General features: G+C 54.0%; 3 protein-coding genes across 5 annotated transcripts in view; 1 reads left to right on the top strand and 2 right to left on the bottom strand.

Annotated features, from left to right (window-relative positions):
- Positions 1 to 15,932, bottom strand: part of GRIN2D (glutamate ionotropic receptor NMDA type subunit 2D) — a 34,094-nt gene extending 18,162 nt beyond the window's left edge. The window contains exons 1-3 of one of the 3 annotated variants that reach the window (XM_075915496.1): positions 15,795 to 15,932; positions 2,917 to 3,347; positions 228 to 820 (exon numbers count right to left, since the gene is read on the bottom strand). In XM_075915496.1, the coding sequence (XP_075771611.1) occupies positions 228 to 820; positions 2,917 to 3,324 (1,001 nt within the window). In that variant the 5' untranslated portion in view covers positions 3,325 to 3,347; positions 15,795 to 15,932. Of the gene's footprint in view, positions 1 to 227; positions 821 to 2,916; positions 3,348 to 13,910; positions 14,543 to 15,794 lie in introns of those variants that run through there. The other 2 variants (XM_075915495.1, XM_075915497.1) reach the window with 2 other exon arrangements.
- SYNGR4 (synaptogyrin 4) overlaps positions 15,804 to 24,971 on the bottom strand; it is a 21,743-nt gene continuing 12,575 nt past the window's right edge. The window contains exon 6 of the mRNA XM_025183971.2: positions 15,804 to 15,968. Within this exon, the coding sequence (XP_025039756.1) occupies positions 15,947 to 15,968 (22 nt within the window). The 3' untranslated portion in view covers positions 15,804 to 15,946. The remainder of the gene's footprint in view (positions 15,969 to 24,971) is intronic.
- KDELR1 (KDEL endoplasmic reticulum protein retention receptor 1) overlaps positions 20,427 to 24,971 on the top strand; it is a 6,644-nt gene continuing 2,099 nt past the window's right edge. The window contains exons 1-4 of the mRNA XM_006121794.3: positions 20,427 to 20,655; positions 21,909 to 22,009; positions 22,790 to 22,948; positions 23,127 to 23,379. Of these exons, the coding sequence (XP_006121856.1) occupies positions 20,565 to 20,655; positions 21,909 to 22,009; positions 22,790 to 22,948; positions 23,127 to 23,379 (604 nt within the window). The 5' untranslated portion in view covers positions 20,427 to 20,564. The remainder of the gene's footprint in view (positions 20,656 to 21,908; positions 22,010 to 22,789; positions 22,949 to 23,126; positions 23,380 to 24,971) is intronic.

The raw sequence follows: 24,971 nt of genomic DNA, 5'->3' as shown, positions 1-24,971 counted from the left end.
TGTGGACCAGTTCCTGCCTGGCCCCGCCCCCAGAGACTATAGAACAGTCGACTAACCGGTAAAAATCCATGAGGTTACTTGACAATTGAACAAATCGATATTTAACACCCCTAGTTGGGCTGGAACTAGAGATGGATGGGGTTGACGGGCCCCATGTTCTTGTAGCTCTTCCCCTCTGTCCGTGGGTGCAGGCCCTGCAGACCTGACCTGCCCCTCCCACCACTCACCGGTGGAGATTCTCGTGGATCTGGCTGAGGTTGGGCGCCCGGCAGTCATTGTTGAACTCTGGAATGAAGCCGTAGTCCCTGGCGAGGGCTTCGGCACCCTTGGCAATGATGGCCACCCCATTCTGGACACGATGGTGCAGATCGTCCCGCCAGCCAGCTGACAGCACCGTGAAGAGGCCGACAGGCAGGTGCTCCGGCATGTAGTCAGTGCCACCGAGGTTGGTGCCCACCATGAACCAAATATAGCCCGGCCCAGTGAGGCCGGCGTCCCGCGCTGCCCGGAAGACAGCCTCCGCTTCCTCCCGGGAGCAGTAGAGCAGGCGGATCTGGGCAGGGATCTCCCGTAGCTGGCGCTTGAGCCGGGAGCCATCCGGGTCATCAGTCAGGTTGAGGGTCAGGACGCCCCGGTGCTCCCAGCCAATGAAGCTGCTGTCGGTCAGCACCTCGATATAGTCCACGAAGTCCTCGTATCCAGGGAAGAGCGTGGTGATAACAGCGAAGGCCGTCCAGTCATACTCCTCCAGCACCTCGAACATCACCTGTAGCTGCTGCTCCGTTGATGAGCCGAGCTGCAGGAAGGTGGAGCCTTTCTCCTGAGCAGGGGGCAAAGGGTGCGGTCAGAGGGTGCTCCTCTGTCCCAACCTGCCGCCTTCTGCTGTCCCAGCTGGGGGCTCCCACCTCCCCGTTCTATCAGTGCCCCTCAGGCGTGGCCTGTAGCCACTGCTAGTCTGGCCCTGCACAACCCCTCCTCCTGCACTTCTGCTGAGGCATCTCACACCTACACCACAGCTTCTGGGCAATGCAGCCCCTGGACTTCCCCCTGTCCCTCCACAATCCCAGCCTCACACACACAGCCCATGGTGGGCACAGGGGCACGGCGGGGTGGGCTGAGAGAGGCTGCACTGGGTTAGACTTAGGATATGAGGTTGGGTTGGGTTATGTTGCTTGGTTTGGGTTGCACTGGGCTGGGCTGGATTGCTTGGATTGGGTCAATATGCTGGTTTCCATTATGGCGGGATGGACTGTGTTATATGGCATTGTGTAGGCTGATCTTTGTTGCATCCGATGGCTGGAATTAGGGTCAGGTTGAGTTGGTGAGATGGGTGAGGCGTGTAGGGATGGGTGTGGGGCTGGCAAGCCCCTCTCCGAGGGTGTGAGCATGAAGACCTCTCCCCCCCATTGATACCAATATTGGGCATTGGGTGGTGATGAGTTGAGCTGAGCTGCAGCTGGGTTGACTGTGAATGAATGGAATGTGATTGAGGTTGGTTTGAAGAGTGATTGGGATGGTTTGACTGTGGTTTGGTTGGGTTTGTTCCCTCTAATCTTTTCCATTCATGTAAGGAATAAATTTGTATGTGCACCAAAGCAGGCGGAAACGTGCACCACAAGTAAAGCAAAAAACCCAGTTGTGGGCACTCTGCTAATCAGCTGGATGGCATTGACTCTCTCCTGTGCAGCTGCCCAAATGCACAGCTTACAAGGAACACGGTCAGGTTGGAGTTCAGTGTGGGCTGGTTGGGCCAGGGTTGGAATGAGTTCAGCATGGTTGGGATGGATTAGGATTGAAATTGGTTGAATATGGTGGGGTTAGGTTGAGCTGAGGGTGGTTGGGTTGGGGTTGGGTTGAATGTGGTTGGATTCAATGTATTGTGCATTGGTTAGGGGTTGGGTTGAGTGTGGTTGGTTAGGGATGGGCGGAGTTGAGCTGAGGGTGGTTGGAGTTGCATTGGGTTGACTGGGGTTGGTTTGAGGTGGATGGAGTTGAGCTGAGAGTGGTTGGGGTTGTGTTGGGTTGAATGGGGTTGGATTGAATTGACTGTGGATTGGTTTGGGGTTGCGTTGAGTGTGGTTGATTTGGGATGGGTGGAGTTGAGCTAAGGGTGGTTGGGTTGGGTTGAGTGTGGTTGGATTGAATTGACTGTGGTTTGGTTAGGGGTTGGGATGAGTGTGGTTGGTTTGGGGTGGATTGGGATTGAGTATGGTTAGGTTGAGTTTCAAGGTTGGTTTGTGATGGGTTGAGTTGAATTGGGTTCAGCTGATGGCATTAGGTTGGGATTGGGTTGAGTGTGATGGGTTTGGGTAGGGGTTGGCTTTGCTCAGGGTGGGTAGGGGTTGGGTGTGTTCGGGTTGGGTTCAGGTTGGCTGTGCTCAGGTTGGTTGGGTTAGGGTTGGGTTGAGTGTGGTGGTTTGGGTAGGGGTTGGCTTTGCTCAGGTTGGGTAGGGGTTGGGTGTGCTCAGGTTGGCTGCGTTCGGGTTGGGTTTGGGTTGGCTGTGCTCAGGTTGGGTTGAGTATAGTGGGTTTGGGCAGGGGTTGGCTATGCTTGGGTTGGATTCTGGTTAGGTTGAGTGTGGTGGGTTGGGTTGGGGTTGGGTGTACTCAGGTTGGGTTTGGGTTGGCTATGCTCGGGTTGGGTTGAGTGTGGTGGGTTGGGTAGGGGTTGGCTGTGCTTGGGTTGGGTTGAGTGTGGTGGGTTGGGTGGGGGTTGGCTGTGCTCAGGTTGGTTTTGGGTTGGCTGTGCTTGGGTTGGGTTTGGGATGGCTGTGCTTGAGTTGGGTTGAGTTTGATTTTGCTGGATCGAGGTGAGCATGATCATGTTAAGGCTGAGTTTGGGCACAGGGGTAGGGATAGGGATAAGCACATGGCAAAGGAGAGCAGGTTTCAAGCCCAGTGACCCCCCCCCCAAACCTTCGGTGTGAGCACGATGGCCGAGCCGCCATTGATGCCGATGATGGGCACTGAGGTCTGAGCTGAGATGAAGTCCAGGATCTGAGCCACAGCCTCGGTGCGGGTGTCATCCTCGAAGACCACGCCATGGATGCGCAGGGAGGAGAGAACGTCACATAGGCGCACGATGAGGCTGCGGGGGTTGGTGTCATTGAGCAGCACCGAGACGGGGTTCACCTCCATTGAGAAGTTGCGGAAAGCAGTGGGCGCAAAGCGGGTGCTCTCGGGAGTGTAGGACGAGCCGCTGAAGATGATGGCCACGTTGAGGGAGCGCGGCCCATCAGGGCGCAGATCCAGGAAGGGGCTGGCGCAGGCCAGAGCCAACACAAAGAGCATCCTAGCAGCGGGGGGGCCAGGGGACAGGCTCATCTCGCAGGGCCTCAGCACTTCCCCTGCATTGTACCGGGAAGGGGGGTTCCAGGGGAGGGACACGGGGACACGGGGGGTGCATAGGTGAGGGGGGGCATGTAGGCGCAAGGGGGGGGCAGCAATGAGGTGAGGGGAGCAGGGGGATGAGAGAGGAGGGAGGAATCAGCGGGAAGGGAGAGGGAGAAGGGAAGCAGAAGAGGGTATAAAGGAGGGATGGGTGGGGAAGGAGGCAAAGGGGGCGGGAAGGATCGAGGTAAAGAAGAGAAAGAAAAGGAAAGAAAGAGAATTAGGCTCATGGATGGGAGCTGGTGCCCCCTAGAGGGGAACGGCTCCATATCCCCATTCCCTGCCCCCCTGAGCCTGCCAGGCCCTGCCTGGGGGCTGGATGAGACCCCCTTCAAGAGGCCAGGTACTGCTTGACACCCATCTGCACCAGTTACAGCCTGGGTCCCAGACTGGCCCTCCCACCACTGTGTGCCAGGTTGGCCCCCACCAGTGGGCCCCAGGCCAACCCCCAACCAGTGTGCCCCATGCTTGTCCCCCAACCATTGGGCCTCACACCAGCCTTCCACCCGTCAGGCTGCCACGGGTCTAGTTTTCAACGGGAAGGTCCGGATGAGAGAGGAGCTGCAGTGTGTCCGGTCAGTGTGCTGATCCCCCCCGATTCACCTCTAGACCCCTCGGAATCTGCCCCCGGAGTCACTGTCCCATCCCTCTCCGTTCCTGGCATTCACCGCCGTGCTGCACCAGCAAAGACTGGTTATGCCAAGAACGCAGGCAGCCCACAAGACCTCCGCACCCTCGGGGAAAGGGCACGCCAAGCACCTCGCACACACAGCCACACACGTGCGGTAGCACACACCTGGGCTCTCGCACAAACGGCTAAACACCCGCACTTGCCCGCCTACACTCCATGCATGCCAAAGGGACTGTGACACTGTATCCTGGGCTGGATGGGCCCATGGGAGGGGCAGGATTCTGGGGCAGAGGGTCCCATGGCCAGCTTGGAGCAGGCGGCTCTCTGCCTGTGCTGTCTGAGCCAGGTGGAGGACTGCCAGTCTGGCAGGGCCTAAGGGCCCAGCTACACCCATTGGCCTAGGGGGCAGGAGCAAAAACTGAGAGCACTCCTCCCCCAATCAGTCCCATCTCCCAGACCCATTACCCCAGTTCCATCCCACCCCTTCCATGTCCACACATGGCTCCCACCTCATTCAGGCTGGGAACCTGACGCCCCACCCCAAGAAGCAGCCACTTCAGTGGAGACATTGGAACAGGAGCCAAGACTCCTGGGTTCTCCCCCTGGCTCTGGGAGGGGGGAGGGGTCTAGTGGTTTAAGTTGCTGTATTAGGTCCCTAGGAGAGAGAGGCTCTCTGCCCCATTCCCGCCCCCTGAGCCGGCCAGTCCAGGAACCAATGCCCCCGAGGAAGGAGAAGCCCCTGTCCCATTCTCCACCCCCTGAGCCAGCCAGTCCCTGCCCTGGTGCCAGCGAGGAGCCAGCACCCCTTAGCCAAGAGAGGCCCTGTGCCTCACCCCCTCCTGTGTTGTCTGGTTAATGGCACATTCCTGCTGTCCCACAGCTGGCTCTGGGGGGCGGGAAGGCGCTAACATAAGGTGCTGATTAGCAGAGTAAACTGCCGGCCCTGATTATCCGCCCGGGAATAGAAACACTTTCACTGATTGCCAGCTCCGGAAATTACAGCCTCATAAACGATAATAGATTCCATAGATCCTGGGTTTAACCCCCCCAATGCCACCATGCAGAGCCATGAGCCCATCTACCCCAGTATCCCGCCTTGTTCCTGCCACCCCTGATCAGAGCCATGGTCCATCTATCCTGGTATCCCACCCTGTTCCTGCCCCCCGATCAGAGCCACGGGCCCATCTACCGCAGTATCCTGCCCTGTCCCTCCCATCCCTAGTCAGAGCCATGAGCCCGCCTACCCTGGTATCCCGCCCTCTCCCTTCCCCTCTCCCCACCAGCAGAGCCATGGTGCACACACACATACACAGTCATCGCTCCAAAATGCTGGAAGATACATTCCAGTGCTTCCTGAAAAATTTAACCCCCAAACCTACCCCTCAGCCCTGCCTGCGCCCCAGTGGATACACACATCCCACAGCGCTCAGCTGGAGGAAAACAGACAGAGGCATCCTAGATACACACACCAGTGCATTCTCCTCCCAGAGCTGGGCATAGTCCTGGTTCTCAACCACTCCCCTGTTCTAACCACTAGGCCCCACTCCCCTCCCTGGGCTGGAGAGAGAAGCCAGGAGTCCTGCCAATCGAGCCAGCCAGTCAGCCAGTCCCGCTGCATGAGTCCTCATTCATCTGCTGTCTCTGCTCTCACCCCCCCCTTTTCCCATCCTCGCCTCGCCCCCCCGCCCTTCCACTGCGCCTGCTGGAAGTGTATTGATTTCCTCTCCCCCCTGGGGCCGCGCCGCCGCGCTGGCCTCTCTCGCTTTCATTCTTTCCTGTCTCGCTCACGTCTCAGCTGGAGGGAAACATGGAGCCCTACATGGCCCTGGGGCGCTGGGACATGCAGCTACCCACCTGCAGGCCCTGCTCCCCACCCCAGATGGGCCATGGCCGCACCGCGTGAGGGGTTCCCAGTTATCCAGCTCCCCACCCCAGAGGGACCATGTCTCAGTGCTGTATACTCAAACCCAGCTTCCCATCTCAAAAAGGCCAGGACTCTGCTCCAAGCAAGGGGTCCCCTGAGGAGCTGTGTCCCAGAGCTGGGTGAGGGCTCCCCGGAAACCCAACCCCATGCCCACCCCAGAGGGGCCACGTCTCAGTGCTGGGTGAGGGGTACTGTATACCCAGGCCCACCACTGCACACTACAGGAGCCATGGCTCCAAACCTGCTGCCCCATCTCAGAGGGGCTGTGACTCACTATCAGGTGCCCAGATATCCAGCCCCCCACCTCAGAGGGGCCATAACTCGCTGCGGGGTGATGGGGGGGCCCCTGTCCCACTGGGGGGGCCACATCTCAGTGCTGAGTGCCCAGGGTAGAGGCTGTATCTTTTGTGCAGTCAGGGAGCAAAGGGACTTTTCTCTGGTGGTTCTTTCTCTCTGTCTCCCTCTGCCCCCTCCTCCCTCTTTTCTGGATCCCAATCAAGGGGCTGGTCTCACTCGCTGCAGCTGGTTCAGATCAGCCATGGCAGAACAGCTAATAGCCCAGCTCTCTGCTTCTACCAGGGCAGGGGAAACAGTCTCATAAATACCTATTAGAGGGTTATTCTGGGAACTAGAGCAGGGAGTGGGGTGGGGGGATCGTGCCAGAGAGCTGGGCGGGGGGAGAGGAAAACAGGCAGACAGAGGCCTTGGGGAGATGAGGGAGATGGGCGGAGGGACAGACAAGGGAACAGGCAGAGACATGAAAAGACAGGAGAAAGGATGGACAGAAGCAGGTGGAAGGATGGACAAGGGGACAGGTAAAGGGATGCACAGAGAAACAGGCAGAAGGATAGACAAGGGGATGGTTGGAGGGATGGACAGAAAAACAGGTAGAGGGATGGACAAAGGGACAGACAGACATGGACAGAGATAGGTGGAGGAATGGACAGAGGGACAGATGGAGGGATGGACAAGGGGACAGGTAGAGGTATGAACAGAGATATAGAAGGCAGGATGAACAGGACAGGCAGAGATGGATGGAGAGACAGGCTGCCTGTTGCTGAAGTGTCAAGTGGTGCTGTTTGATAGTGAGTACAGTGCTATGCATTGGCTGTAATATCAGTGTACCTTCCTCACACCTCTAATCCGAAGTTTCTGTAGTGTAGGTATAGCGTGATAGGACACTTGAGTTGTGTAGCTCTAGTCTGTACAAATATAGACACTGTGTGACCGTGTATTAGGGAAATACGTAAATACAGCCTGAAAATCTGATGATATGCACCTACAGTGAGAACGTGAGTTTATTATGTTGTGTAGGTACAGTGTGAAGATGGGTAACTGTAATGTCTGTGTTAATGTCTGTGTTATTGGAGTTTGTGAGTGTGTTTTATATGGAGGTGTAACTACCGTGGGAAATGTAAGTACACCATGACTTTGCATTGTTGCTGGTGCATAGGCACAGTCTGTGGATGTATGGATACAGTCTGAAAATATATTAGATTGTATTGTAAGTACAGTGTGAAGGGATGTAGGTGTCAGCGCAGTGGGAAAGTATGTAGCTTCTGCCTGACAGTAAAAAGTTGTGTCCCTACATTGTGAACGTGTGTAGGTACAGCCTGAAAATGCATTTATAGACCATGTATTGGTAGATAATGGTGTACAGTTACACTGAGGATGGTTGTTCGGATTGTCTGGACAGGTGTGTAAAGACAGAATAAAGGGGTGAAGCTCCAGCATGAAAGCATGTAGGCACAGTCTGAGGGTATTTATGAGGATATGTAGCTCTCGTGTGAAGGTGTTTTTATGATGGGTGGAGGGACAGACAAGGGAACAGGCTTGACGGGTGTAGGTTGTGTGTGTGTGTGTGTGTTACAGTCAGAAAAGATGTGCAGCTACAGCATGCCAACGTGTAGGTACAGCATATTTATGAGGGTGTGGTGGCACAATCTGAACATCGTGTGTCTCTCAGAGCATATAAAGTTACATTTCTCAAGACACTCTCTCTGCACTCGTGTAATACTGCTGGCAGAGTTGCGACATGCAGAGTATATTGGGTGGGTTGTTGACTACATGCCATATTGGCCATGTGCACAGATGCACTGTCATTTGTAGAGTCACATTCTGTCCCTCGCTACGAGTGGCTCTGACTGACGTCAATTGGTTGAACATGCCAAAATCTCCTGAACTTCACTGAAATTCACACTGCTCCCATGTGACAGCAGAACCCGTGTGGCAGTGTTCCCTGTAAGCTGTGTGCTTGTGCGACCACTCAGGAAAGACTCCAGTGCTACCCAGCTGATTAGCAGAGGGCTAACTGCTAGATTTTGCGTTTCTCCTGGTGGTGCACATTTGCACATGCCTTGGTGCACATACAATTTATTCTGCACATGGATGGAAAAAATCCACGCATGGATGGAAAAGATTAGAGGGAACATTGCCATGTGGGAAGGCCACCCCAGGAGGAAGGGAATGGCTGTTTTGTTCTCACCGAGTGACAGCCAAATGTGAATACAATACAGCTAGCTACAGGGGTCAATGTCCAGCCCTCAGACAGAAGCTGCAAAGCCCAATTCAGGGCCCATGATCTAAATATCAAAGGCTTGCATCCAACTGTGTATGTGTTGAGTGTGTGTGTGAGAGAGTGTGAGCGCCTGTATCTGGGCTCTACATCTGACTGTGCACACACTATCATCTGTCTCTGGGTTCTGTATTTGACTGTGCATGTGTGTGACTACCTATTAACTGTATGATGGGAGTGTGTGACTGTCTGTCTCTGGAGCTCTGCATCTGACTGTATGAGTATGTCTGCCTGTCTCTGGATTTTGCTTGCGATGGGAGTATATGGAATCTGACTGTATGCACAGAAGTCTCTGGTATCTCTTCATGAAGGGTATGTGGGTTTTGGCTGTGAAAGCACCTGCCTCTGAGTATCTCCTTGCAGGGAAGTGAGTGGTGGGGGGCTGGTTCTGATTATGCATCTGTGCCTGTAGGGATTGACTTGTGCCAGGATATGTGTGTGCTCTGACTGTGAATGTCTCTGGGATCTCTGTGGAAGAGGGGGTGTATTCCCCCCAACAGTTCCTTGCTTCTTAAACATTGGTGGACGGACAGAGGGGTTGGCAGACCCAGGAGTCCTGGTGTTTCTAAAGGGAAAGCCGAGGATGGAGACCGAGAAATCCAGGTGCCCCAAGCCAAGTGTGATCCCTGAGAATAGGACCTAAGAGCCTGTGTGGGTGTCTGAGAAGAAAGGGGGTAACTTTGAGCGGGGAGGTCAGAGGACCCAGGAGTCCAGATGCCCCAGAAAGGAGGTAAGTTCAGAGGACAGGGTTGAGGATTTGTTGGGATGTGGCCCGGGGTGCCCATTGGCACTAAGAAAGAAAGAGCAATGTTGGCAGATGAGATGCCAGCTTATGCCAAGGCCCCTGGGCCTTACTGAACACTGACAAATGCATTGCTGGAAACTGGTCTGGCTCACCAGCATGTTCCCAGTTGCGTGAAAGGCATTAGATGTTACCAAGATACATTTGGCCTTTATGAAATGTTTGGGAGTCACTGCCGGTTTTAATCTCACCTGTGACCCCTGGGTCCCACCTTCTGAAGTAACCACCCTTCAATGATAAACATGTTTGCTTTGAAACTGGGAACACCCCCCCGCCCCAAGTCAGGAGAGACCCAGATCACCCCAACAGGCATTGCCTCCTGCTTAACCCACATAGGCCAATGGACCCCAGGGGAACCGTTCTGGAGCATCATGGGGCAAAATACTTTGGTGACTGCTCCCCCCACATCATATCCCAATTTTGAACTCTGGGGGGACAGAATAAAAATGCCTGAGCAGAAGACAGTTGTGGCTGCTTGGTGCTCACAGCAGGCAGTATTTCTGAACACAAGCGAGGGATCCCTACGATAATTGGCTTGGACGACTCCTCAAGGACATACGGCACTTGCCCATCAGAGCACCTGCAATCAGCTCCTGGGAGGGCTGATGAGAATCTCTGCCAGGCCCCATGGAAGGGGCAGGGCTTTGGGCAGAAGGAGTGAGAGTGGGGCTAGCCTGCCCAGCCAGCCCTTCAGCACAGCAGAGGCTGCAGGCCACTGGGGGCTGGGGTGGGGATTTAAAGGGCCTAGTGGCAACCTTTTCAATCACTGGGCCCTGGGGCAGCCTCCCCTTTGCTCTCCCTGTCTCCTGGAGGGTATGTCTACACTAGCTCATTAGTTCGAGCTAGGTAGGGTAATTAGGGCGAGCGGAGTTGCAAACGAAGCCCAGGATTTAAATATCCCAGGCTTCATTTGCATGTCCCGGGCGCCGCCATTTTTAAATCCCCCTTAGTCCGAACTCTGTGCCCGCGGCTACATGCGGCACGGAGTAGGTAGTTCGAATTAAAGATCCTAATTTGAACTACCGTTACATCGGCGGCACCCGGGAACATGCAAATGAAGCCCGGGATATTTAAATCCCGGGCTTCGTTTGCAACTCCGCTCGCCCTAATTACCTTACCTAGCTCGAACTAACGAGCTAGTGTAGACATACCCGGACTCTAAGCCTAGAAGTGTTGGAAGCCCCTTAAAAGAGGGTGGCTGGCATCTGAACTGTGGCCCCGCCCTGTCCCCTGGCTCTGCCCCCTCTCTGCCTCTTCACCCAAGGCTCTGCTGCCACTTCTTCCCCCCCAAATATGCCCCCACCCCCCATGCTCGCTCCTCTCCAACCTCTTGCTCCCGTCACTTATCCTGATGGCTGATAAAACCTGATGGGGCATGGCCCTCTGGCCCCTCCGTTCCAGGCCCCTGCTGAAGACTGTATCTCATTCGTACGTGTTCACCTGCTGTATCCTTTGTCAGCTGCTCTGTGTCGTCTCCCTAGCTAATCAAACTTTACTTGGCTTATTCCAAGATTGGCTACAGGCGTTGTCTTTGGTGAGAGCTCTCTCAGATGCAACTGATGTGGAGTAAGCGACTGGGCCTTAGGGAATATTGCTGCGAGTTTTGGTCTACGGGACTGTCTGTCGCAAGGGCTGGCTTGCTGGGGTGGCAAGACAGACCGGTGCCCCCAGTAGCACAGGCAGTGGCTCTGTGTTAAGGTTGTTGTAGGGCTCAAGGTGTTCACGCCAGGTATGGGGCTGATGCAGTCGAATTACAGCATTCACAACCAGCCTGAGGTTCGCTCCCTGTTTTTTGACAGTCTGCCCAGAGGTGTGTATGCATGGCCATGAACCACTCCAGACTGTGTGATGGAAAGAAAGATGCCCCAAGGCAAAGGGGAACAAAGGGATGTGGGGGGCAGATTCTGGGAAGGGAGTGAGGGGTAGAACAGTTAGAATGAGGGGTGGGCATCAGGACTCTGGGGTTCCAATCCCAGCTCCCTCTGTGACCACAGGTGAGACTCTTCCCTTCAGTGTGTCTCAGTTTCTCTTGCTATGAAACAGGGAGAGTGCTAGCTCCCAAGGAATTGTGACATTTCTTCCTTCACCTCCAGACAGGCAATGATTATTATAATGACCAGCTGAGAAAGCACTCCCATTTTATCCTGCTGCCACTCAAATTCTTCTTGCACCTCCTCCGGGTACACCCTCCTATAGGGCCCAGGGATAGGGATTGTCCTGCCCCTGCTGAGGCCCCAAACTCTTGAGTAATGAGCACTATTCTATACGGACTGGCAACCTGATTTGGGACATGCAACACAACCCCCCCTCACATAGCAATGAGTTCAATGTATCACTCCAATGGACTCCATACCCACAGAGCTCCTTGTCTCATAGGTCCTGGTTATATGGGCCATTCCAATGGATTGCTCCACCTCCACAGAACTGCCTCTTGCATAAAGGCTGGTTATATGGACTGTTCAGGCACACTGCTCTATCCAAGCTCTTGCAAAGAATCTACCAACCTGTATAGACCACCTACTCCATGCCAGGCATACAACACATATACCTCTAGCATAGTGACTGGTTCATCAGACCACTCACATGGACCAATCCATGCCCATATACTCCTATGACACACAAATGCTACTTATATAGATTGTACATACACACTGATCCATCCCCACACAGCACTCCTTGTATAAAGACCAGATATATGGACCACTCCACTCATACAAAGTCCACCCTTGCCCAGAGACTGGTTATACAGACTTCTCCATCCAAGCCCTTGCACAGAGACTGCTTCTCCATACATATCAGCTATCCAATACCAGGCACCCAACACAAAACCCTCTAGAATAGAGATTGGTTATACAGACCACTAATATGGACCACTCCAATCCCACAGAACTCCCACTTCAACAGTTCCACCCTCATGAAACCCTCCTTTGCATAGAGGTTGCAGATTATATGGACCACACCTATGGACAGCTCCACCTGTCTAGATGCAGCTGGACAGACCCCATCACTCGTAGATACTGGTCGTATGGATTGTCCCAGCTTCACAGCTCATCCACGTATACAGACCACTTATATGAACCACTCCACCCTTACAATGCTCTTTAGTTGCATGGAGAGTGGGTTAGATGGACTCCTCATAGAGACCACTTATATGGACCACTCAATCCTGCTGTAGCCCCTTCTATTATAGAGGCTGCTTATATGGACCATTCAACCCCTCCATTGTAGAGACCAATTATATGGGCCAATTTAATCGAAACTATCTTGGAGATCCTCACCAAATCTCTTAAGGACACTTCTACTTCTACAGACAAGAGGCAGCCTACCTGCATAACAACTGCCTCTGTGGACTGGAGCTTGTAAATGGACCAGCATCCAGCCTAAAGGAAGCCCTGTTTGTCTGCCTCAACACTGCACCTTGGGCTTGCTATGCTTCCTGCTGGTCTGCTTCCCAACTCCACTCAGGACAGGGTATATGGACCAGCCATGTATGGAAGTAAGTGGGTGCAATGCTGAGAACTAAACCAGTACTCATTTCACATGGAACAGGTGGCAGGACCAAGGGAATGCTGTGATCTTCAGTTCACCCAAGTGCCTGCCTCAAAGGCGGGGAAAGGGGGGGTAATGGTGCTCCAGACCATCTGCTCTTTGGGAAAGGCAACTGGGATGCCCCAAATCCTGCTCCATCATGGCGAGCCAAATGCCCCTGGCAGAATTAGAGATCAGCCCCAGAGAACGGGGACAAGACAGTCACATCACTGTGGATCTGTGGGAGATAGATAGATAGATAGATAGATAGATAGATAGATAGATAGATAGATAGATAGATAGATAGATAGATAGATAGATAGCTTCCACTTCTATGGATGGATGGATGGATGGATGGGGGCTGTGTCTGCGGATGGTTAAATAGATAATGAAAGAGAAATTCTCTTTGCTGCTTGACAGCCAAATGGCCTCTGCACAGCCACAAGCCACTCTCACAGCCCAGAAATGCACAATCCATCTGTGCCTATTGCACCTCTGCATAATAACCTCTGTGGGTGTGTGTCAGGGAGGCTGTGTCTGTCTGTGTCAGGGTGTCTATTTATGTGTCTTGAGTGTGTGTCAGGATATCTTTGTCAGGATGACTGTCAGAGTGCCTGTGTGTATGTTGATATATGTCTGTGGGTGTCTGTATGTGTGAAGGTGTTTATTTGGGTGTCTCAGTATGTCAGGGTGTCTGTGTATGTGTCAGGGTCAGGGTAGCTGTCAGGATGTCAGGGTGTGTGTCAGGGTCAGGGTAGCTGTCAGGGTGCCTCTGTGTGTGTCAGGGTCAAGGTGTTTGTGTGTGTGTCAGGGGGGCGTGTGAGGGTATCTGTTTGTGTCAGTGTGTTTGTATGTTCCAGGATGTCTGTTTGTGTGTCAGGGTGCGTGTGTGTCAGAGGGTGTTTGTGTGAATGTTTTGGGGTGCCTGTGTGCCTGTCAGTGTGTGTGTGTAAGAGAGAAGGGGGGCCTGAGTGTGTCAAAGGGTGTGTGTGTCACAGGGTGTGTGTCAGGGTGGGAGTGTGTCTCAGCCCTAGCCCAGGAAGAAGGGGAAGCCTCTTACCTTTTCATGACACCTCCGTTGCACAGCAGGGCTGGGAGCTCAGAAACCTCTGCAGTAAAGCCGGAGCCGTGCAAAATCCGGAGCGACACCCGCTCCGCAACCCGGGCAGCGGCGGATTCCCATTCCTCCCCCCACTTTGTCGTCCCTAGAGAAAACCCAGGCTAAACCCCCGCACGGGGAAAGCTCCCAGGAGGCGACATCGCCCCCCCCCCTCCCGCCGCCCCCCGTCTGTCCCTCCTCAAGGTTGCAGCAGCTCCCGCTCCGCCGCCCGGCAGCCGCTACACATGTTGCATCCGAAGTTAGCGCGATGCCAAACGCGTCTGGTGCGGCTCCGGCCGCCCGGAGCCCCGATCTCCCCCCCACCAGCTTTTCCGGCAGGGGGGCGGGGGGCCTCTCCTCTCCTCCTTCCAGAATGGCCGATCCGCCGGCCGGTGTCTCCTCCCTGCTCGCCAGGACACCGGTTGGCTGTTTTTTCCCCTTCCCCTTGGGTCACCTTTCTCCGTGCGCCCGGGGAGCGCGCAATGGGGACGGGGGGAGGGGGCTGAAGGAGGGGAGCGGGTGGTTTGACTCCTCTAACGCAGAGCTACACCCGCCCCGGCTCGCTCTTACACACACCCGCCTGGGACACACACACACTCACACACACACAGCGCCAGGGTCATTAACATTCACAGCCCATCGCCGCCCAGCCAGGCGAGCGCAGGTTGGAGCCCGGCGCTGCGGGCCCGGCTTGACTGAAGCGAAGGGGCCCCAATCCAGCCATCGCCGGAGGAAGGGGGTGTGTGAGTGGGGGGCGCAGGCATCACCCCTGTAATTAAACTGGGGGGGGGCTGTGAAGGGAAAAGGATGGAGCGCAATGGGAGGGGAGAGCGTGGAGCAAAAAGGGGGAGTACTGGGGGGAAGATATAAATATCCCTTCCCCCCACAAATCTCAACCCTCAGCCCTGCTGGCTAGTTCCCCCTCCTCCTGCGGAGCAGAGCAGGAGAATGAGAGAAAGTAAGCAGGTGAGGGGACAAGGATTGTCCAAGGGTGTATGTAAGGGGGGGGGGGAGTGTGAATGCCGGTGTGCACCGGATGCATGTGTCAGAGAGGTATGTGCATGTGTGTGTGGGGAGGAGGGGTGTCCTAGGCATGTATGTCTCAGAGGGTTTGTGTGTGCAGTGTAAGGGATGTATGTCAAAGGGGGGGGCAAGGTACCCAAAGGTACATTCCCTTCCCTCCTCCATTCCTGGAGGGGCCCTAGCCCGAGGTACCCAAAGGTACATTCCCTTCCCTCCTCCATTCCCGGAGGGGTCCAGCCCAAGGTACCCAAAGGTACATTCCCTTCCCTCCTCTACTCCTGGAGGGGCCCTAGCCCGAGGTACCCAAAGGTACGTTCCCTTCCCTCCTCTACTCCCGGAGGGGCTGGGCCCGATTTGCCCTGCAGCACTTTGTCAGCTGTGCTAACAACCGGCCTTGCAAGCTAAGCAAGGTCTAGGAAGTGAGGAGAGTGGAGGCAAGACCAGGGGGTTGGCAAAGGGGCGGGAGTGGCTGGGCTAGTCTTCCCTTTACAGTCCCTGGCTGTTCCTAGAGGCCCTGGTGCAGAAGAGGGGCATTCCCCTGTCAGTGAGCCCTGAACCAAAGGGGTACTATGCAATGGGGAGGAGGGGTCTCAGAAGCTTGCTGGCTGATGGTGAAACACCCCCTCTGTAATTTCCTTAAGATTCAGAAAGAGAAAGAAGAGTGTAGAGGTTTAACCCTATAGTCTGGGGTGGGGTGGGGTGGGAGGGCAGAACCCTAGGGTCACTATGGGGTAGGTATTTACAAAAAGATCACCCACCCAGGACAAACTACCAGGGGAGAAAAATGCCCCCTACTGACCCCACACCCAGCGCCCCTAGCACCTCAGTCCAGCTGTCTCCTCTTGGTGCTGTCCGGCTGGTCCCACACACTCCGCTGGAGCAGGCACGATGATGGAAGCCGCGTTGGATTGCGACTGGGGCTGGTTAGGAGCAGCGGGGAGCAAGGCAGCTCACAGGAACAAAGGCCCCGTCCCCTATTCGTGACGCTCACGCTTTCTGTAGAGAACAAGGGGAAGGAGGAAGAAAGGAGGAAAAAATAGACTCGGCCGATAGAAAATATAACGGCAGAGCACCAGCTGGGTGTGATGAGAGAGCTGATCAGTTCCAGCCCTGCTCCTGCAGGGGATTAGGGTCTAGTGGTTAGAGCGAGGGGGGACACTGAACACCTGGGTTCTCTCCTTGGCTCTGGGAGGGCCTAGGTGAAGGAGACAGTGGGAAAGGACCTAGGACAGCTGGGATGTTCTTGGAAGGGGGCTGATCTGACCCTGCTGAGAGGTGGTGGTGAGCTGCTGGTGCCCCACATTGGGCCCCTGAAATTCCTGATGCTCCATGGCCCCAAAAGCCCATGAGCCATATCTTTAAACCCCTTCCCCCCAGGAGGCTCCAGGAATGATGAGGGAGGGGAACTCATTCCACACATGGCTCCACGCTCTGGACCCATGACCCCTGCTCACCCAGCCCCAGGGGCCTTTGTTACAGGTGGTGTCAGGCTCGTCCCTTGTTCCTCGGCTTTTTCTTTCCAAAGTTGTGCTGTGAAACCAGGTGTCCTGGACCAGTCCCATAAATTCCCTGACATTTCAATGGGGAACTTCATCTCCTGCCCCAGATGTTCCTGTGAGTTGTTACACCCATGTTCCACCCTTGAGGGGCTGCATTTCAGTACCAGGTGAAGGGTTCCCATATAACCAGCACCTGTGCCTAACCTCAAAAAGGCCTCATCTCAGCACCAGATGAGAAGTCCACATTAACTGGCCCCTGCATCTCACCCCAGCCATGACCAAGTTCTAGCACTGGGCGAGGGTCTCAATATAAATAGCCCCCACATCCCACCAGAGGCAGCTGCATTGTAAAAAAGCTATAACTGGAACAGAGCTATTAATCTATCTACAGCTTTTTCTAAGCATCCATCTGAGGCCTTTGAGAAATATCAATGGATTTCCTCTCACAAGCCCCCAGGAGTGTTGGCTTCTAGTCCCCACTGCTCTGACCACTAGATCCCACTCCCCTCCCAGAGCTGAGAAGAGAACCTAGGAGCCTTGGCTCCTAGCCCCTCCCACCTCCCCCCAGTAGGCTGGCTGTCCTGCTTACCATTCGCCTCATGTGGATCGGAAAGCAATTAACCAGCATAGTTAGCAAACAGGGGAGCGTGACTGCTGCGGAGCGCCAGCTGCTCGACCCTGGCAGCGTGAGGGGAATAGCACCCACCCACGCCCATGCCGGCTCCCCCCCAGCACCAGCTGCTTTCTCACTTTGCGAGCCAGAGGTGCCCCCACCCACCTTCCTCACTGTCTTCCAGTCCTCCAGGGCCCCCAGCTGCTGGGCAGCACGTGAGGCACATGGAGCCATGCTTATGAGGACAGTGCTGGGAGCCAGGACTGCTGGGTTCTATCACTAACTCTGGGTGGGGAGTAGGGCCTAGTGGTGAGAGTGGGAAACCCTGCCCTATGGCTTGTCTATAATCTGTTGCCTGGCTCTATGGCACATGCTAGGATTGGAAGGTAGGATGCTGGGGTTCCATCCCCAGGTAATGGGACAAAAACACCCTCTCTGGGTTTGTACAAACCAGTGCCTGGAGTTTGCCCAGGGCTCAGGCTGGCTATGCTGGTTCCTGTGCTAGTGCTGCCCCCTTCTGGCCAGAAGGGGTATGGCTACATGAACTGAGAATCATAGCAAAATGCAGGACAATGTAGCACTTTAAAGACTAACAAGATGGTTTATTAGATGATGAGCTTTCGTGGGCCAGACCCACTTCCTCAGATCAAATAGTGGAAGAAAGTAGTCACAACCATATATACCAAAGGATACAATTAAAAAAAAAATGAACAAATATGAAAAGGACAAATCACATTGCAGAACAGAAGGAGGATGCGGGGGGGTGGGAAGGGGGAGGAAGGAAGGTAAGTGTCTGTGAATTGCTGATATTAAAGGTAGGGAGAGTGGGATGTTTGTGAGTTAATGGTATTACAGGTGATAATTGGGGAAACTGTCTTGGTAATGGGTGAGAAAGTTCAAAGACTTGTTAAGTCCTTGTTGGCAAGTGTCGAATTTTAACATGAATGACAGTTCAGAGGATTCCCTTTCAAGTGCAGATGTAAAAGGTCTTTGTAGCAGAATGCAGGTGGCTAAGTCATTTAGAGAGTGTCCTTTCTGGTTAAAGTGGCAAGAAACTGTTTTCTCTTTGTGATCTTGTCTGATATCTGTTTTGTGGGCATTAATCCTTTGGCGAAGTGTCTGAGATGTTTGTCCAATGTACATAGCAGACGGACACTTTCGGCACATGATAGCATAGATTATATTTCTGGATGTGCAGGAATATGTGTTCTTGATCTTATAACTCACTTGGTTAGGTCCAATAATGGTATCAGCAGAATGAATATGTGGACAAAGTTGGCAACGGGGTTTGTTGCAAGGGAAGGTACCAGGGTTGGTATTAGTGTGGTATGTCCTGTGGTGGTTGGTAAGAATCATCTTGAGGTTAGGTGGTTGTCTATAGGAGACTATGGGTCTGTCTCCCAGAGCCTCTTTGAGTATGGTATCCTGTTCCAATATAGGCTGTAGTTTATTGATAATGTGTTGGACAGGTTTAAGTTGGGGGTTGTAGGTGATGACAAGTGGTGTTCTATTGTTGGTTTTCTTGGGTCTGTCTTGAAGTAGATGGTTTCTAGGTATTCGTCTGGCTCTTTCAATTTGCTTTTTTGTTTCTCTGGGTGGGTAGTTGAGATTTATAAATGCTTGGTAGAGATCCTGAAGCTTCTGGTCTCTGTCAGTGGGGTTAGAGCAGATGCGGTTGTATCGAAGGGCTTGGCTATAGACGATGGATCGTGTGGTGTGTTCTGGATGGGAGCTGGATGCATGTAGGTAACTGTATGAGTCGGTGAGAATCATAGGTGGGCTAAAGGGCCTTTTCCCTTCAGCAGACCCTGAGGTCTGGGCCATGCCAGGTCCCAGGACTCTGGGCAGCCACCTCTAAATCTTCTGCAGCAGCCTGCTTTTGAGGCAGGATGCTCTTTCTCTGCCTATCCTAAACATTGTGTGCAGCTGTTACACACCCCCGTGCCCTCCCCAGAGGGGCTGCGTTGCAGACCTGGGTAAGGAGGTCTCTATATAAACAACCAGCCCCCACGCCCCCATCCAGAGGGGTCAATGTCTCAGACCTGGTGAGGTGTTCCTGTATAAACAGCCTCTGTAGCCCCCCCTTCTCCTGGAGGGAGCCATGTCTCAGTGCTGGGCGAGGGGTCCCTGGAAAGAGAGGGGTTGGGAGCCAGGATTCCCATGTTCTACCTCTGGGCTTGGGTCTAGTGGGTAAAGCAGGGGATTAAGATAATTTCTCCTCCATCTCTCCCCAGCCCTGGCCTGCACATCATTCCAGCCACTTCCTGAACTAGCTGCTAGTGGGGCAGGGTGACCTGGCAGCTCGCCCCCCCTCCAAACACACACAGCTTCTACTGGGCACTGCCAAGCCGGGTCCCCTGCCAGGCACAGGATGGAGATCTTTGAGTGGCACCAGCCTCTGTGCCAGGACATCCAGTGAAGTTGGAGCCTGGGGGTAACCCCCAACTCCCCTGCTCCCTGTTAGCTAGGTCCTCCTCCCCCTGATGCTGCACCTCAGCCTGGAAGAATTGCCCTCCCCCTGGTTCTGTTATTTGGGCTAATACCCAGCTGGGCTAATACCCAGGGGGTTGTTTGGGAGTGGGGCCTAGAGGCCCATAGGGCACGAACCCATTATCTTGGGGAAACCTGGGGGAAGGAGGGAGTGTTATTACTGCTCCTGAATGGATGGAGGAGGGGTCACAGAGCTGATTCTCCAACCACCAGACCCCATTTCCCACCCAGAGCCAGGACTCCTGAGTTCTGGCTCTGACATGCTCATCTTATCAGAAATGTAGTAACTCTGTAAGCACAGCGCCTCCTAGTGCTGCTCTGGGGCACCGAAGTCAGCACTGACTATAGGGGACACAGCGCCCCAACTGACTCCTGCCCTGTTCCCTGAAGTACTGCGCCCCCGGCTGAACCCCCACCTCACTCTGTGCAGTACTAGCACTGTCCTGAGACATTGGGGCAGTAGTGATTATTAAGGTGAAGTCACTGAGTATTTGGTTGGGGTTGAGATTTGGGGGGCAGGTAAGTAGGGTGTCCCTGAGCTGAGAGCAGGGGCTGGGGAGGACCTCTAAAAATCCGTTTGCTCTGGAGGTCCTGTATGGAGCTCAGAGGGGGAGGATTCTTGCAAGCAGAAGGACGACTTGGGTGACAGCAAATGTAGGGAGCAATGGGGTGCCACTAAAATCATTCTGCTTTGTTTCTGAATCTGGGAGTCAGCAGTCCTGGGTTCTTCAGCTCTGGGAAGTGAGTGGGGAGCACTTGGGTTCTCTCCCCGGCTCGTGGAGGAGCAGGACACGTTGTCATTTCTCTCCCGGCTCTCAGCCCAGCCCCGTGGGTGGGAGGGGATTTGCTTTGCTCCTCCTTCTCGAGCAGCTCGGGCCTTGTTTCCCCAGTCCCACATACACTCCGGCCGGGGCCTACCCAGACAGTAAGGGGTGCCCCTCCCCCCCAAAAAAACCTCGGCGCCCCCTCCACCGCCCTACCCCGACAGCCATGAACATCTTCCGATTCCTGGGGGACATTTCCCACCTCTTGGCAATTATCATCCTCTTGCTGAAGATCTGGAAGTCGAGGTCCTGTGCGGGTAAGGAAGGGACCCCTTTTACCGCACCTCTGCACCCCCAAACTACGCTTCCGGGTGTCCCACGGGAAACTAACCCAGGGCCTTTGGGGGGGGTACTTGCTGACTCAGACCGGCCTTTGGCCGGAGCAGGGTGGTTCTCCGACTTCCGTGTAATAAAGGGAAAATGTTGGGGTGCGTGGGCTCCCCAGGCATCCCTCCGTCACAGGCATTGTGGGGGTTCCTGGGGTTCTCAGTCCACCCATTTTCCAGCGGCTTTGTCATCCCTCAAGTTTGCTTTCTGCCGATTATTTTGCGGAGGAGCGGGAGAGACAGCCAAAATAGAGGGTCTGCTTGATTTGGGCGGCGCTGGTACGTGAAGGCGATTCTGGGAAACAATGTGCCCCCTAAATTATATGGGTGCATGGAGTGTATAAGTAAATTGGGGGCCTCAGCCTGCCAGCAAACCCCTTCCTTTTGGGATAGGCCTTGAGCTCGATTTATTTGGAGAAGTAAAGGGGAGTGTGGCGAGATTTGGGGATTACACTTCATTTTGGGGGAGCGGACACCCCCCGTGAAGGGGAATAGGCCGTTTTACTTTGCGAGGTCCAGGGCACCCCCGTGTATTTTTGAGGTGGGGTGGGAATATTCTCTTCTGAATTTTGGAGACCCCTTTGTGAGGGGCATGAAGTCTTGTACATACAGAGTGTTGGAGAGCGGAGGACTTGGGAGGGGGAGGAAAAGGGTTTCCTCACTTGAGGAGCTGCCTTTCGGAGAAGTTTGAGAGGTTATGCCCTCCTTTTTGTGGGATGTTGTGGAGCTTCGGAAAGGGGGTGTCTAAAGCCCCAGTGATTGGGTCATTCTGTGGCCAGTGGCTTTGGGGGAGTTTTGGGGGGTTGATTTGTTACGCTCCCCCTATCATCTCTGTTGGAATATCTGGGGCACAGGCCCTCAGGCACCCCTCTTCCCAACACACACACACAGAGCAGGGGGCTGCAAGGGACTGAAGCCGGAGGCCTGATTTGTTGAGGCAGCCCCGGGCTGGAGTTGGCAGCTTCCCCAGACTGCTGAGCAAGCTGCGGGCAGGGAAGGTGGGAAAGGCCCTGGATACAGTAGGCCTGGTGTGCCTCACTCTGCATCTACAGAGTCCCCCTTAAAGACCAGCTGTGGGCTCAATTCCCCCCCAGCTTCGCAGGTGCCCCTCACTCCTGTTGCACAGCCCCCAGTTGTCCCCCTGATCCCCACTACATGTCCTGTCTCTCTTCCCCCGGGGGCAGGGATCTCTGGAAAGAGCCAGATTCTCTTTGCTGTTGTGTTCACCACCCGCTACCTGGACCTGGTCACCAACTTCATCTCCCTCTACAACACCTCCATGAAGGTAATGCTGTGCCCGAGGGCTCCCTGGCCCCTCTCCCGCCACCTGTTCCCCAATTCCCAGATCCCCTCTCACACACTCCTCCTCCACTGCTGCCCACTCTCCCCTGGGACTCAGTTGCATGGCTTGTTCATTGTCATCCCCGGCTAAAATCTTGAATAGAGTTGTCATGTGCATTTTCACCAGCCCCTGAACCCCGCTGCAGAAGGGCTGCATCTCTGCACCAGGTGCGGGGTCCCATATACCTCGCTCCCATGTCCCACTCCAGAGGGGACACATCTCAATACTGGGCAAGGGATCCCCTGTATAACTAGCCTCTATACCCCATACTAGATGGGCCGCATCTCCATATCAGGTGAGGGGGTTCCCATATAATTAGCCCCTATGTTCCCCTATACAGGGAGACCCTGTATATCCAGACAAGGTGTCCCACCGCAGAGTGTTTGTATGTAAGCAGTGGGTGAGAGGCTCCTGTATAACAAGCCCCCATGTCTCCAGAGGGGCTCCATCTCTACATCGGGCACGGGATCCCTATATAACCAGTTCCTCAACCCCATCTAAGGATCCCCGTATAACCACCAGCCCCCATGGCCGACCTCAGAGGGGCTATGTCACAGTGATGAGTGATGGTGCTGGAAGTGGACAGCCTATGTCATGGCACCTAGGTGTGGGGGCTGCCTTGAGCTAGGTTAGTACAGGCTCTTTTCTGTGACTGCAACCTCATTGCTCATGGAAAGCAGTGGGGGAGGGTTGGCTGACATCTGACTCCACCTCTGTCTCTAGATGGTGTACATCGCCTGCTCCTATGCCACAGTTTGGCTGATCTACAGCAAGTTCAAAGCCACATATGATGGGAACCACGACACCTTCCGTGTGGAGTTCCTCGTGGTGCCCACCGCTGTGCTGGCCTTCCTGGTGAACCATGACTTCACTCCGCTGGAGGTAACAGTGGCCCCAGACCTTTGGGGGGCACCACCAGGCCATTTGGGTAGGACTTGGTTAGTTTGGGGGTGGGCAGAGAGGGAGGTTGTCTCCCCGCCTAGAGCCTGGTGTGGGGGAAATCTCATGGACTCCGGCATGAATTTTAACTAGTTCTCCCCGTTGCCACCCGGGTCCTAAGATCCTCTGGACATTCTCCATCTACCTGGAGTCGGTGGCCATCTTGCCGCAGCTGTTCATGGTGAGCAAGACGGGGGAGGCGGAGACCATCACCAGCCACTATCTCTTCGCCCTGGGCATCTACCGCACCCTCTACCTCTTTAACTGGATCTGGCGCTACCAGCAGGAGGGCTTTTTTGACCTGATTGCCATAGTGGCTGGGCTGGTGCAGACCATCCTCTACTGTGACTTCTTCTACCTCTACATCACAAAAGGTGAGTACCACAGATTAGGGTGAAGGGTCTCGTGGGTTAGAGCAGGAGGGGCTGGGAGCCAGGACTGCTGGGTTCTGTCCTTGCTCTTGGAGGGGAGTGGGGTGTAGTGGTTACAGAGGGCAGGTGGCAGGCAGAACTCCTGGATTCTGACACTGATTCACTATATGGTCTAAGGAGAAAACATGTCACTTCCCTTTACTGTATCCCAGTTAACTCTTCTGGAAATCAGCTCACCCTACTCCCATGCTGATCATGTATGGACAGCTAGGATCAAAGGACCTACGCTGTTAGGGGTGATGCTGGTAATCAGCAAGTTGTATGACATAGACCTAGCATGGTTGTCAAAGGCCCTGTGGTGCTTTACTGTGAACGTCAAGTTGGCAAATCCATGCACTGGGGTGATTTTATCTCATGACCCTGGTGTCCCTGCTGTGCCTGCCTGCCGCACCATCCAGCTCTGTCAAATGCTGTTGCCTAAAGTTAGAAGTCAAAATCCATCCGATGAAGTAGCTGGGTTTTGTCAGAAGGGTTGGCTGCTCCAAGGTCGATGGGAGCTGAGTGTGTTCAGCACTTCTAAGAATCAGGCCCTTGTTTAGAATCATAGAATACTAGGACTGGAAGGGACCTCGAGAGGTCATCGAGTCCAGTCCCCTGCTCTCATGGCAGGACCCAGTACTGTCTAGACCATCCCTGATAGACATTTTTCTAACCTACTCTTAAATATCTCCAGAGATGGAGATTCCACAACCTCCCTAGGCAACTTATTCCAGTGTTTAACCACCCTGAAAGTTAGGAACTTTTTCCTAATGTCCAACCTAAACCTCCCTTGCTGCAGTTTAAGCCCATTGCTTCTTGTTCTATCCTCAGAGGCCAGGAAGAACAATTTTTCTCCCTCCTCCTTGTGACATCCTTTTAGATACCTCAAAACCACTATCCTGTCCCCTCTCAGTCTTCTCTTTTCCAAACTAAACAAGCCAATTTTTTTCAGTCTTTTTTCATAGGTCATGTTCTCTACATCTTTAATCATTCTTGTTGCTCTTCTCTGGATCTTCTTCAATTTCTCCACATCTTTCTTGAAATGTGGTGCCCAGAACTGGACACACTATTCCAACTGAGGCCTAATCAGTGCAGAGTAGAGCGGAAGAATGACTTCTAGTGTCTTGCTCACAACACACCTGTTAATGCATCCTAGAATCATGTTTGCTTTTTTTGCAATAGTGTCACACTGTGCCTAAAATTCAAGACTTGGTATTTGGTCTCTGTTCTTGCTTGTCATACATTTTTAGCATGGCTATGAGCTGATAAATAGCAGAAGTGGCTGCATCTCAATGTTGAGTAACAGCTCCTTGTACAAGCAGCTGCTGTGTCTCACCCCAGAGTAGGGATGTTAAATTGCGAGTAATTGACTAATTGAATAGTCGATACATATTGCATCGATTATTCGATTAGTTGATAGGGCGCCTTCGCCTTTGAAGTGTAGCAGCAGTCCTAGGGCTGTTGCTACATTTCAAAGGCGAAATCATCTAGTGGAGCCTGGGATCAGCTGGGGAATCCCTCACTGACTCCAGGTTCTGCGAAGCCCTGCAGCTTTA

Source organism: Pelodiscus sinensis, unplaced genomic scaffold (genome assembly GCF_049634645.1).
Source record: "Pelodiscus sinensis isolate JC-2024 unplaced genomic scaffold, ASM4963464v1 ctg34, whole genome shotgun sequence".
Classification (NCBI taxonomy): domain Eukaryota; kingdom Metazoa; phylum Chordata; order Testudines; family Trionychidae; genus Pelodiscus; species Pelodiscus sinensis.
The sequence above is the reverse complement of the archived record's forward strand: the minus strand, read 5'-3'. Positions and strand labels throughout refer to the sequence as shown.